Source organism: Lipotes vexillifer, unplaced genomic scaffold, assembly GCF_000442215.2.
Source record: "Lipotes vexillifer unplaced genomic scaffold, Lipotes_vexillifer_v1.1 scaffold1136, whole genome shotgun sequence".
Taxonomy (NCBI): Eukaryota; Metazoa; Chordata; class Mammalia; order Artiodactyla; family Lipotidae; genus Lipotes; species Lipotes vexillifer.
The window spans coordinates 1,595,418-1,609,910 of NW_006769631.1; the positions used below are offsets into that span (position 1 = coordinate 1,595,418).

General features: G+C 34.7%; 1 protein-coding gene across 1 annotated transcript in view; it reads left to right on the forward strand.

Moving 5' to 3' along the window:
* TOPAZ1 (testis and ovary specific TOPAZ 1) overlaps positions 1-14,493 on the forward strand; it is a 70,433-nt gene that overhangs the window by 50,710 nt on the left and 5,230 nt on the right. Inside the window, exons 14-18 of the mRNA XM_007445705.1 lie at positions 215-389; positions 1,093-1,193; positions 3,643-3,808; positions 8,841-9,005; positions 10,587-10,790. Coding sequence (XP_007445767.1) covers positions 215-389; positions 1,093-1,193; positions 3,643-3,808; positions 8,841-9,005; positions 10,587-10,790 — 811 coding nt within the window. The remainder of the gene's footprint in view (positions 1-214; positions 390-1,092; positions 1,194-3,642; positions 3,809-8,840; positions 9,006-10,586; positions 10,791-14,493) is intronic.

A 14,493-nucleotide genomic window follows, 5' to 3' on the forward strand; every position in this document is an offset into this window, starting at 1 on the left:
CATCTGGAACTTATAGAGTCATTGCTATGGACAGAAAAGCAAATTGTACAGTAACATGTTACTGCTGTTGTAACACTTGTCAGTAAGTTTATAAGGTTTGCAGAGATTGTCTTATTAATTTCTGTATATCTAATGCCTGCATGTGCCTACCCCATAATATGTTTGCATAAATGACAACTTGCATTTTTTATTTTGTTTTTAATAATTCTTATAGCATTATAAAGAAAAAGATGACTGGACCAAATTGGGAAATTTATACATTAACATAAAACTGGGCTGTGAAAAATTTGCAGATTTCCAGAGATTTTGTGCTTGTATTGCTGAAACACTGACAAAAGACTGTAAAGAAGAGAGACCAGGAGTTCCATTTTGTGAATTCGCTGAAACAAGTAAATGTCACTGTTTTTGTCTGAGTATTGTGTGTTAGGGTGATACAGTGTTATTTATTATTGATTGATGGATTGACTGGTACAATGTTCATAACATATAAAGCTCTTAATAGTCTCCATGTTGGAGATAAGTTAACACTGCAGTTTTTAGATACTTTTCCTTCTTTTTATAAATTTTTCCATCTATTTATTGTTAAATTAGATTATAATGATAAAAGGTCAGTAGAATATCAGATGTTTCATGTTCTTATTTTTCTTTTCATTCAGATTGGTAAAACTATTGCTAAGAAATTGTAGTGGAGCATCTGAATTTTTGAATCATTAAGTTGTTACTATCTTCACTATTGCCACGTCAACAAAATTCGTATATTTTTGAGACCTTTCTTTTTACATCAGCTCTTCACTGCTATATTCTCTGTCAGGGTCGGCAAACTCTGTAAAGGACCAGATTTTAGGCCTTGCACGCACAGTATATAATCTGTGTCACACGGTTTTCTTTTCAAACAACCTTTAAAAATAAAAACCATTCTTAGAAGCTCACAGGCTGTACAAAAACAGGCCACAGGCCAGATTTGGCCCATGGGCTATAGTTTGCCGATACCTGGTCTTTGTGGTAATATCACTAATTCCATATTAAATTTCCCTTATCCATCATTCTAAGTGACTGTTTCACTTTCTTCCATATACCTACTTTGTGTTTCAGTTAGCAAAGACCCACAAAACAGTGAAGTAGATAAAACTTTGCTGGGAAGAATCGGAATCAGTGCTATGTACTTCTACCACAAGCTGTTGCAGTGGTCCAAGGTACTTCACTAAATTTTATTTTGGCTTGGTATATAGAGTGTTAGTTTAAAATTTTTGAGCAGAATATAGGTTAACCCTGAAAATGTGCTAATAATTTGCTAATTTGCTAAAAATTTGCTAATAATCATTACGGGTGGCAAATTGAAACTTACACAATAAGTGAATTATTAGGTGGTATATTAGGCAAATACGGAAAGGAGATGGCATGAGAAGAATATCTATGACTACTATGAAGAATCTCAGTATAAGGAACACTTAGGAAGCTGTGCTAAATATCGTATTTATTTGAAGCACCTTTCAGTTCAGAATTTATTTTGCCAGCTCCTCAGTATTGGTAGTATTATAATTTTGGAAGCTCTCTCTTAAGATGAACCCGAGATACTAACACTTAACAGAACTCTTTTAAAATCACTTCTTAGGATGCTCTGGAATACTGTATACCATATATCTTCATGTCTACCTTTGAGGCTTAGCTCACCACAGAAGTGGTGTACTGATTCTAGACCATATTGTACTATCATTATTTAGATTTCCCTGAGGTGGTGGTGGAGTTATAGATTCAATAAAGTTAAGTAACGTAAAGGACAGAAAAATCCAAAATAGGGAGCAAAGTGCTGAGGGATGGAGAGTAAGATGGTTGAGAGTGGGGTTACTATTGAATCAACTATTAAAATGTATCTTTTATTCCTTCCTTCTTTTTATAAAGAGATTATTTCACAATTGAAATAATATTTAAGGACATGGTCACTCAGGTACACATACAAAATTCATGAAATTTTTTTTTTAAAGAAAATAATTTTTAAATAATCATTGTACAGAAGGTCTCCAGTCTCCAACGTCTTCTAAGTGGTTTAGCACTTACTGTGTGGTAGGCCTGGGACGGGCAAAATGTACCTTGGCTCCGCTCTCACGTTCTAGCTTAAAGTCTATCATAGCATTAATTTCTTGGGTATTTAATGCTTGAGAATTTGAGGACTACCTAGTTAGAAGACCCTTTCTTAAAACTCAGACTGATTTTGTTGAAATTTTAGAGTATGTTTTAATTTTATTTGGTTTCTTTTTAAAGATTTATTTTTGATATAGAACATTTTTAAAGTCTTTATTGAATTTGTTACAATATTGCTTCTGTTTTATTTTGTTTTCTTGGCCATGAGGCATGTGGGGTCTTATCTCCCCAGCCAGGAATCAAACCCGCACCCCCTGCATTGAAAGGCGAAGTCTTAACTACTGGACCGCCAGGGAAGTCCCCTTTATTTGGTTATTTTTATTTAGGATATAAGCGGTTGGTGAATTTGTGCCCTTTCCTTTTCTTTTTTTTTTTCTCCTGGCTGTGCTGCGCGGCATGTGGGATCTTAGTTCCCAGATCATGGATTGAACCCATGCTCCCTGCAGTGGAAGCACGGAGTCTTAACCACTGTACTGCCAGGGAAGTCCCAATGCCTGTATTTTAATTTTAAATGTTAACTATCTTATTTAGAATGAGTATTTTATTATCTTACTTAGCATGAATTTTTTAATGAAACATTCCATTTTGAACATAAAAGTAAAACCATTGAAATTAAACTTAAGGTAACCCTTGAAAAATGCACTCATTTATACAGTCAGATTGAAAGTACTTTGACATCATAATATGCATCTGACTCAAAATAGCATGTAATATAATATAAAACAAGAGTCTGAAAACCAAAAGCCAGATCTGGCCCACAGCCTGTTTTTATACAGCTCATGAGCTAAGAATGGTTTTTACATTTTTTAAGATTTAGAAATTTAAAAACAACCAAAAAGAATATGCAACTGACCAAATGTGACCTGCAAAGCCTAAAGCATTTACTGTCTGGCTTTTAATGAAAAAATTTTGCTGACCTTGGTATAAAATAATAACACATGTCCAATTTCTGATGTCCACCCTAGAGACAGCCTTTATGTAGACAATGTGAAATAATTAGCCTATTGACTCAAAAAAACAATTTTCAGACAACAATTTTATCCCCCTTTTTCTTTTCACTATCATTCTTTATCTAAATTTCATATGAAATAATCTCCTTTTCATTGACTTTCCCTCCTGGATCTCAGGGTGATCAACAGAAGAAGAGCAAAAACATATGATGTGTAGCTTTCCACATTAAGGCATGAAATCCTTTTGCCAAATGAAATCTTTAGAAGAGGCTCAGTGAATAAAACAGATGAAAGGAGAACCAATGAAAGGGGGCCCAGTGGTGGGCGTGGTTAATGAGACAAAGCCCTGCTTGCTCCCCTTCCCTTTCCATCTTTGTGGCTGAGCAGGAAAGGGCTTAAGGAGAGTCTTAGAGCAGTTTGACAACCATCAGTCTAGAATTATTCAAATTGCATAATTGGCTTCTATATAATTATCAGTGACTTTGTACCTCTATAATACTCTTAATGATTGATACTCAGTGGGTTTTTTTGTCTTTTTTTTTTTTAACTCTAGGGAAGGAAGGTCTTAGATAAACTATATGAATTAAAAATACATTTTACAAGTTTAAAAGGACTTACAGGGCCTGAGAAGTTAGCACCGAGATGTCAAATTGTGAATATTGCAGCAGAAATTTTTCTAAAAAGTGGAAGCCTAGATGGTGCCATTTGGGTATTAAGGGGTAAGTTCTGATATATGCCAGCATGAAATAATTTGTTAAGCTTGTTATAAATTCTTGGTTTTGTACTTACCTCAAGTTGATACTGAATTGTGGGTGATAATTTGGTCTAAACTCCTAGTGATCATGCGGGTAGGAAAGGTTGTTATATAAAATGAAAGAAGAATGTTAACCTAGCTTTAAAGAAGAAACTGTGTGAACCTTTGCTGAAAAGTTAGTTCTTACTTTGGCCTAAGCATTGTATAGATGCTTTACCTGATTATCTCAATTAATCTTCATAGAAACCCTATGAGTTTGGAATTATTACAATCCCCATATTATTGATAAGAAAATGTTGTCAGAGACAGTAAGCAGCTTGCCCAAAACGACATAACAAGTAAGGCGTGGAGGCTGGATTTAATCCCAGATAGTCCAGCTTCAGAGCCCAAGCTTCAGCTGCTGAGACAGGGAAATCCTGATTGCAGTCTGCATAACTCTATCTTTGCATATGCCAACAACCATGGCTCCAAACCAAGGCAATAAAGATTATTTCCCCTAGTAAGTCAAGTCATCTAATAGAAATTATGATGAAATTAAACCAGCAGAAGCAACTAAGGTTAGTTTGGCATGAGGTAAATAAAATTTAGAGAGCACAGTAGTAGCACAGCATCTAATTTAGCTTTGGCTACTTGGACCATCAAGCAGATTTTATTTGATAAAATGAGATAGATGAGAATGAAGAAACTTCGAGAATCTCAGTTTAGGTGGAAGATGGAATAAACTCACAAGTAAATAAAATAGAAAACTTTAAACTAACACACAAAACTAGCATGCATACATATTCATATATACATAAAATACCGTATTTGTTCAGTGCTGAGGGTTTATGGAATATAGAGGTTGTGATTAGACTTCATGATCAAAAGCTTGTTGGAAAAGGTTTTCTTCAACTTAACAAATGTAACCAGAGAGTTTTCCTAGGATGGGAAGATTAATCAAAATAGAAAGATATGACACGAAATACAAATATACAAATACAAAATAGAATGTTCATAAAAATAGGAAGTAGCAAAATGCAAGCCAGAGCTCACAAGCTCTGTGAGAAAGAAAAAATGTGGCAAGAAATGGAAAGGGTAAAATAGTTGGTAAAAATGGTACCGGATTATCTTCTGCCTAAAAGTTTCTGGCAAAACTAGTCTTTCTCAAACTAGAGACTGGGGGAGGGTTTGTGGGAGGGGTGTGGAGTAGTCTATGGAGATTTAAAATTTTTACAATTTTGTTGTTTCAATTTTGAGATTATCTTTTAAAATTCTATCAGTTATAAACACAGGATTTTCTTTTGCAGTGACCATTCCAATTGAAAGTCATTTTTCATAAGTAAAATTTTATTTCTTTGAAAAAACAGGGCCCACAGAAGTATGTTAAGTTGTCCCCAGAATTTTTTGGTTCTTCAAAGGTTCTGCAGTGAACAGGCCACTCCTCAAGAAAGGAAATACAAATGGCTTGATCTCACTTGTAATAAGTGAGAGTAATACTCACTTGTGTTAAGAGAAGTAAACATTAAAATCCTAAACACCTGTCAGACTAGCAAAGATTAAAGTTTTGTGATATGCTTTTCGTGAGGGTATAGAGAAATGAGCCTTCACATATATTGCCTTTAGGGGCTTTTTGACAAAACATCTGTCAAAATTTAGTAATACATATTTCCTTTAATCTGTTAACTCCATTTCTAGGAATCTGTCCTACAAACACATTTATATCTGTATACAGGGGTATGCACTGTAAGTTATATGGAATCTCTTTTTTAAACCATCAACAATGATAACAAAGAATTCCAGATAACTTAAGTGTCTGTTAAGGGTGTACCAGTTAGTGAAACTGTGTGACAGCCATATGATGGAATAGAACTACGTAGAGCTGCAAATACTCATTAGAATGATCTCCAGGATTTACTACCAAGTGAAAAAAGGAAAGTGCTGAACGGTGTACACAGTATGCTGCCACTTCTGTAAAAAAATAAAATGGATACATACATACTTGCTTTATACCCTTAAAATACTTGCAGAAGGATGCACAAGAAACTAGTAATAGTGGGTGCTTCTGGGAAGAAGAATTGACTGCTTGGAGGACAGGGATGAGAGGCATATTAACTTGTTACATATTTTTTCTATATTTTTTCCTTTTAAAAATATGTGCATTTATTACCTACTAAACGTTTTAAAGAAGGGGTTTACATACACTTACGCATATTTGAGTAATGTAGAATTTTTTATACATTTTTATTTAATGGGTGGCAGCCTTTATGCAGCAGTCCCCAACCTTTTTGGCACCAGGGACCGGTTTCGTGGTAGACAATTTTTCCACGGTCTGGGGGCGGGGTGGGGGTGGGGGAATGGTAATGCCAGCGATGGGGAGCGGCAGATGAAGCTTTGCTCACTTGCCTGCGCTCACCTCCTGCTGTGCGGCCCAGTACCGGTCCGCAGCCCATGGGTTGGGGATCCCTGCTCTATTGTTTGGGCCTTACACATTTTCACTTTCACATTTTAAACTCTTTTTCAGCATTGGTACCTTGTATCCTGGCAAATGAACAACAAATTCCTACCTTGCCTTATACCCTTACCAGCATTAAAAAAAAAAAAAACCTTGAAACTATAATTTTATAATTAAGGTTTGGAGGCTGAAAAATAAATGTCTTAACATTCTCGAATACAAACTTTGTAAAAAAAAAATTTATATATTAAGGTTTAGGCTGAAAAATAAATGTCTTAACATTCTCGAATACAAACTTTGTAAAAAAAAAATTTATATATGCTATTTATTGAGAAACTGCTCTTGAATTTTAAAATAACTTTTATTGCCTTTATATAAGTAATACATGGTTATTACGATTTAATAATATGTTTTGCTTATCCACCCCTTCTTATTTCTCTATAATGAAATATAGAGAAATTTCTATAGAGAAATAAGAAGGGGTGGATAAGCAAAACTGATGACAAAAAATCCTTATTCAGCCACCCACCCCGTGTTATAAATAACACTATAGTGTTACTATACAGACTCTTTAGTACCTTTCATTTTCATCAGGCAACAGTCTTTCTGTGGACATCTTTCTGTGAAAGGGAATATTCCTCTACAACATCACTTAATGGGCTGCATAGTTTTCCATCTTATAAACAAATATAGGTAAACATAGATACATAGATATGTCCATGAGTCCACTTTTCTTGAACTAGCTGGTTTTTAAATTTCTATGATAAACAAAATCCCTACTAAACATCCCTGCTAAATCTTAATTATGCCCTTAGGATAAATTCTGATGGAATTGCTGGGTAAAGGTAAGGGCAGTTTAAAGCTTTTTGATAAATGTTGGCAAATTTGCCCTTGTTGCCATTCAGATTTGCAGCAAGTTATTTTGAGTTTATTAGAAAGTTTATTTGAGTTTATTTGTCATCACAAAGGTGAGAAAATCCTTAGAGAACAATTGCATAGGTATTGTCTATACAGTCATTGTCCTGTTAGGGATCACAGGTGCACATAAACAGTCCAGATGTTAGTGCCCAATTTTATGTTTTTTAGTTACCAGACAGACTGGCGCACTTCAGTTTATGCAAACCCTAATCTGGATATTCTGAACATTCCATTCCAGGTGTTACCTCTGTGAATAGAATACAGAAGTACTCTACACCTTTAGAAGTGTTGAACTAATTATAGTCATCTTGCCAGCATTTCAAGATGCATATTATGAAGCAAACACCCTTGCCAAATTCATTATTATTTTTCCTATCTCTTTGTTAGTTTGACAGGATAGAAGTGATACTCACTGGTTTGTTTTGCATTTAATTGCTTATTAGAAAATTGAACTATTTTCTTTTTATTTCTATTTGTACTTATTGTGAATTACCAGTTCACATTCTTGGTCTGTTTTTTAATATTAGTATTTAATATTAGTTTTTTAAAATTAGTATTTCTCTTCATTATTGATTTAATCAATTTAGGAGTAAATTAATGAAGGTATCTGTCTAAATGAGTTAATAATTGTAAAGCACTAATATTTGTAAAACACTGCATCGTAGGTAGTATAAATCAAGTCAACCAGTCAAGTGAGCTCTAGTAATTTAAAAACAAGCTCCTGCTTTAAAGTTTTCTACTCGATACTTAAGACTTTATTTTGGCATTGTATGCTTGAATTATCAAATCTTTCTTTAATACTTTCTGTATTTACTGTGCTGGGAAGGCCACAAAAGAAAAGGATTGACTCCTGCTCTTACTCCAGTTGAAAAAGAACACAGGAATGTGATTTGAATGTTACATGACAGCGTTTCATTATGTGTCTCATTATGTGTAAATGATTGAGGGAATTAGGTAAATGGTAAAATGCTGACATTTCTAACATGTTAACACCTCCGTGTTCTATACTACAGTCTCCCATTGTTTTTCTCAATGTGAAAATCAGGGCAGAAATTAAGGAACTTCAGCATTATAGGTAATATTCTCTTTTCTTTAAGCTGTGTGATGGGTACGTAAGGATTCTTTTTATTATTTTATTATTATACTTTTGTAACTTCCATATGTTAGATATTCCCCTGTACATAGCAGGTGTTTTATTTAAAAAACTTTAAATAGGCAGATATTGTGGGGGAAAGCTGCTCCCCAAGAATACCAAAACTAATTAAATTATGTATTCTTTACTGTAAAATTGTTTAATTTGTCTACACAAACAATATTTTACCTTATAATGTATACTCATTATAATCTGAATATTTTGTCATATAAAAATAATCGTTAACTTCAGAATCAACAACTGATTGGTACATTTAGAAAAATGAAGAATTAGTAAAAAGGTTAAAATAACAAAATGGTCATTAGTTGCATCTTAGGATGATGATCATCACTATATAAGTTGTTTCTAATAAATTTGAGCTATGGTCATCTTTCTGAGTACACATATTTAAGTTTTTCCACTTTCTCCAAAAGATACTTAAAAACATTTGTTGTGATTATACTGTTAAATGTAATTTTCATGGTGTGAAGTACTTGTACTTTTTCTTTTTGTAAGAGTCAGAGTGGGTCATCAGTACACCACTGTGGCCTTGTGATAGACTGGATGTGCTCAATCGGCATAATCTGCTCTGTACAATTGCACAAGAAATTTTAGCGAAGAGTCTTTACAGACAGACATTTGAAGTTTTGCAAAATCTACCAGGTTTTCAAAATTCTCAAGGTATGTTTTTTAAAAAGTCTAGCTTAATTATCTCTGGCCCATCTGGTATTTAATAAGAAACAGTTCTCCACCTGTTTTGGTTGGATTTTATATTCCAGCATATATTTTTAATGATGTTTTTTGTAAAATGTGTTCTCTGCAAATTGAATATGCTTTCCTGATGGTTTCAAAACAAAACAGAGATGCTTATCTTTTATCAGCAGTTCCTACGAGGAGCATTTCATCATTCCTTTTCTAACCTCTGTCAAGTCATCAGCAATCAATGTTAAGTGCCCCCAGCAAGCTTTATACTGTACCTTAAAATAATTTTTTGCATTGGAATAATAAAGAATACCTTTTCTTTTATCACTTAACAAACATAGAACATAGTTTCCATTACCTTGGAACATAGGAAAAACATGGAATAAATGGAGGAAATTAAGCAGATGATGGGTTCAAAGAAAGAGAATGCCAGTGTGGGCAATGGCAGGCAGTGCTCTTGAATGCTTGCAAGTCATATGTCGGTAGCAAGAGAGAGTCCGTTTGAAGGGAAACAGCAAAAGCTTTGGGTCAGGAATGAGCTGGGCAATGGGTTCAGAGTGGTGGGTTAATGTTTAATGAAAACATTAACTTGAAGGCCTCCCCTCAGTGCTTTGTCACTCTCCATTTTCCCATGTATTCCACTGAGATACTGTATTGTCATTAACATTCTTATCTGATTCTCCCTCTAGATAGTAAGCTCCTTAAAGCCAGTTGTTTTCTTTATCGTGGTATCCCTGGTACAAAGGCTGCTGTAGAACTGGCTTTTGATATACAATTATCGTGATAATGAAACAAAGTATAATAGTGAGATGAAACAGATAGTTGTGCCAGATTTTGGAAGACCCTGAATGGCAGGCTAAAGGAATTTTCTTCTCTATATGTAGTAAGGGGTCACTAGAGTTTTGGCACCGGGGCGTGACATAATGGAGTTGTTGCTTTCAGAAAGTTCCTCTGGTGGTAATGTTTAGAAAGAGACTAAAGGTAAGGAGATAAATTTCCTGATAAGGCCTAGACCACTAAAAAGTCCTAAAGTGGTAAAGACCTAGAGTCTAGGTCATAGACCCACCTGACTGAATATAGGGGATAAGAGTTGGAAGTATCCAAGGTGACTTCACTTTCTTCTAAGTGAAAAGCAGAAAGGAGTAGACATACCCAAGAAAGGAGGTTTTGTTTTTTTTTTAAATTTGAGAGTGAATATTTATGAGTGGATGATTTATTTTTAGTCGTGGGAAAAACAAGTCTGAGGTCTGCACTGTAGATAGAATGCAAACAGAACCATGCAGATGCAGTCACACTTGAGGACCATGGACAGAGGTGTTAATGTAGCCTCTGACATCATGTTCCTTCCACATTCTCCGTTACAATGTAAATGAACCGTTTTGCTTTTGTTGAATTTTTTGTTTCTTTGTTAACTTAGTATGTAAGATGATTGCATTTTGGTGACTCTGACTCTTATAGCAGGTAGGAAGGGGCCAAGGAGAGCAGAGGGGAAAGGAGTAAGAGAGAAGTTTGAGAGAAGATAGATCAGTTTCACTATATCAATGATTTTTTTCTTTTCAGAAACCGTGGAGGTCTCACAGTGTAGCCTTCTTTTTAATAAACTTCTAGATGCCTGTATAGAAAGCAACAGTCTTGGTATATCATCCTCCGTAGCAGAATTCATGATTTCAAAGAGCATCCCTATTGATTTTTCCTTTCTTAGAAGATTAATTACTTCTTTAGGAAGAAGTTGTTTATGGCTCAAAGCCAGAGCCCACTACAAAAGTAAGTTGCATTTAAAAATTTTTAATATTGGTTTTGAATTTGATTTTCTAACCTGAAATCTGTGTATAATATTCATGGCGGGGCATTAAATATGTAAAAAGAGCAGTTGATACACATTTAAAAATAGTGGTCTACATAGATCTGTGCTCTTTTGAAACATGTTATTTCTCATTTCTAATTGCTGTATTTTTATTTCTTTCTATATTGGCATGTCCACGGGAGGATACAAAAAGGAAATAAATGACAGAATTTGAACCAGTTTGGCATATTTTATAAATATATAGGAGTAAACCAATTGGTAGAATGAAGCTTAAGGAATACATATTTATCCCTGATCTTTTTGGTTAGAATATGTTATAACAGGCACATAGGAAGTACAGAGGGCGTCATTACAACGCAACATGATATTTAACAGTTTTTCACATGGCTCCTAGTAATGTTTACAACTGTTCCTCTCTAACAAGTAAGCCTAGAAAACGAAGACTTTCTCTAGTCCCAATCTCCTTGCAAGTATTTTAATTAGAAAACAATTCTGTGTAGAATCTAGATCTAGAAAGGAATTCTTTTCTGCCTTCATGCAGTAATTTGTCTTAAATTTCCATTTCTACCACTATCAACTATATGACAAACATTTGAGTACCTACTCTGTGTCACCACTGTGCCAAATGTGTCAAACATCCCAGCCATCTTACACCAACAAAAACCTCTCTGAACTTGGAAGTGTTTTTCATGTTCCCAGCAGTGATCAGTTCAGCAAGTGGTAACTTTTTTTCCCCAGTGAAATGGGAAAGAAATTATTAGTGTGCATTACAGGTAGTAAAATAACATATTATTTGATCAAATTTTCATTTCAGTTACATGTATTCTTATATGTGTGCTAGGGCATTATGTAAAATGTATTTCTTATTGTAGGTTACAACAAAACGTTTTGAAAGCAGAATTTTTATAAAAGGATGATCAGAAATTTAGAGGCAAGGTGGAATTATTTGTTCATAACTCCTCATTTCAATTTTGTGGTTATGTTTCAACTCCTTATACTATTTCCCTGCAGACTGCTAGAAATCACACCACAAAGTATATATGTACTATTTGCTATAACTTCTTGATTTTAGTTTTTAGAATTGATGTTAATGAGGTATTTTTTCCAAATAATTGTGCAATTTGGGAAAAATGCCATCAGAAGGCATTTATATGCCGCAGGAATAACGTGTTAACTTGGAAACATATAAATGAGATTTCAATGAATCTTTCTGTTTTTTAGTTGAAAATAAAATTTTGTATTAAAACAGCTAAACTTAATCATTTAAAAATTTTCAGTTGACAGCTTTATTGAGATATAATTCAAATGCCACACAGTTCACCCATTTAAACATGTACAATTGAATGGTTTTAGTGTATTTACAGAGTTGTGCAACCATCACCACAATCAATTTTAGAACATTTTCATCAGGCCGAAAAGAAACCCCATATGCATTGAGTCACTCCCCATTCCCCCAAATTCTTTCAACCCTGGTAATAATTTAGTTTTAAAGGCTTTTTTAAGCGATGTGTTAAAGCATTTAATGCCTGAGTACAATTCAGTACCTTTCTTATTAGCTTAACACATCTATGCTTAATTTCATATGTAGTGAAACTTCTGGGACTTATGCAAGTGAGGTTATAGGGTAAAGAGTATTTTTGTTTTGTTTTTAATGTACCTGAGTTATAAAATGAAGTGAGTAATTTATAGTCACTGATCAGTCTTCAGAACATCTCATTTCCTGACACTGTTGACATTTAAAATATCAGTGGAACTCTCTTTGGATCTATCTTCACACACAGGTTAACACATGCTAGGAAAGCCTTTCAGTGCCTTATAATCACATCTAGTAGTACATATTTGATTCTGAGCTTAGTTAATTTTTCATCAAGGCACTGTTAAGGCTGTAGCACCAGTGCCTTTGTTTTGCTTTTTTCTTTAATATTTTTTACAGCTTTATTGAGATAATTTCACATACCATAAAATTTACACATGTGAAGTGTACAGTGCATTTTTATTTGTTTGTTTAATTTTGGTTGTGCTGTGTCTTCATTGCTGCATGCAGGCTTTCTCTAGTTGCAGCGACTGGGGGCCACTCTTGGTTGAGGTGCGTGGGCTTCTCATTGTGGTAGCTTCTCTTGTTGTGGAGCACAGGCTCTAGACACGCAGGCTTCAGTAGTTGTGGTACACAGACTCAGTAGTTGCGGCTCATGGGCTCCAGAGCGCAGGCTCAGTAGTTGTGGCACACGGGCTTAGTTGCTCCACGGCATGTGGGATCTTCCCGGACCAGGGCTCAAACCTGTGTCCCCTGATTGACAGGTGGATTCTTAACCACTGGACCACCAAGGAAGTCCCTACAGTGCATTTATTTTTATTTTATTCACAGAGTTGTGCGCCACAATCTAATTTTAGAACATCTTCAACACCTCTAGAAAAAGAAACCCTGAACACATTTATATTCACTCCCCATGCCATGTATGTTTCCCACCCGACCCAGTCCTAGGCAACAAGTAATCTGTCTCTATGGATTTGCCTGTTCTGGGCATTTCACATAAATGGAATCATTCAATTTGTAGTTTTTTGTGACTGGCTTCTTTTACTTAACATAATGTTCTCAAGGTTTCAGTGTTTTCAAGATCCATATCGTTAGCCTATATCATTATTTCTTTCCTTTCTAATTACTGAATAATATTCCATTGTACAGAATTTGTCCATCCATCAATTAATGGACATTTGCTTTGTTTGCACTTTCTATTATAAGTAACACTGCTCTGAACATTCACATGCAAGTTTTTGTGTGGGTGTATGGTTTTCATTTCTCTTTGGAGCAGAATTGGTGGCTCGTATGGTATATCTATGTCTAGCATTTTGAGGAACTGCCAAACTGTTTTCCAAAGAAGCTATCTGTTTTACATTTATATTCCCACCAGCCATGTATGGAATTTCTGGTTTCTTCACATCCTCACTAAGTTTTTTATTTTAGCCTTCCTGGTGGATATAAAGTGATACTTCACTGAGGTTTTGATTTGCATCTTCCTAATGACTAATGATGTTGAGCATCTTTTCACGTGCTTATTAGCCATTTGTATATCTTTGTAGAGAAATGTCTATTCAATCCTTTGCCCATTTTTTTCTTTGTACTTTTTTAAATTGAGGCTTTTTTCTTGTTGAGTGTGTTAAGTATGTGTGTGGGTACATATAAATACATGCTATTCATATATGTATACATGCACTCTACATACAAGTCCCATGTCAGATATATGAATTCAATTTTTTTTCTATTCCAGGAGTTATCTTTTACTTTCTTGATGGCTTTGCTTGTGTCCCCTAACTAATCAGAAGGAAATTGTCCAGGGACAGCAGAATTGCCTTCCTGATGCTCCTGATGTGCTACCTAGTCCTAAAAATACGGCTTTTCTGTCAGAACTGAAAAGTCGGGAAGGGAAGATGTTATTAGTGTATCTTTTCCTTACATTCCCCTGCTAAAACCAAATAGGAGTATTTTTCTTTTCATGTTTGATTTTAGGGTAAAAGATAATATTAGTAAATTTCTACTTAGTTTGTTGGCTTTTGTTTTCCTCTTCTGCTCAGAAATAAAACAGGTATGCATGTAAATTATACCTACCAGTATTTAGGAATGTTAACGAGTCAATAGTTTGTTGGTCTTGGCAGTGATCTAGGAAG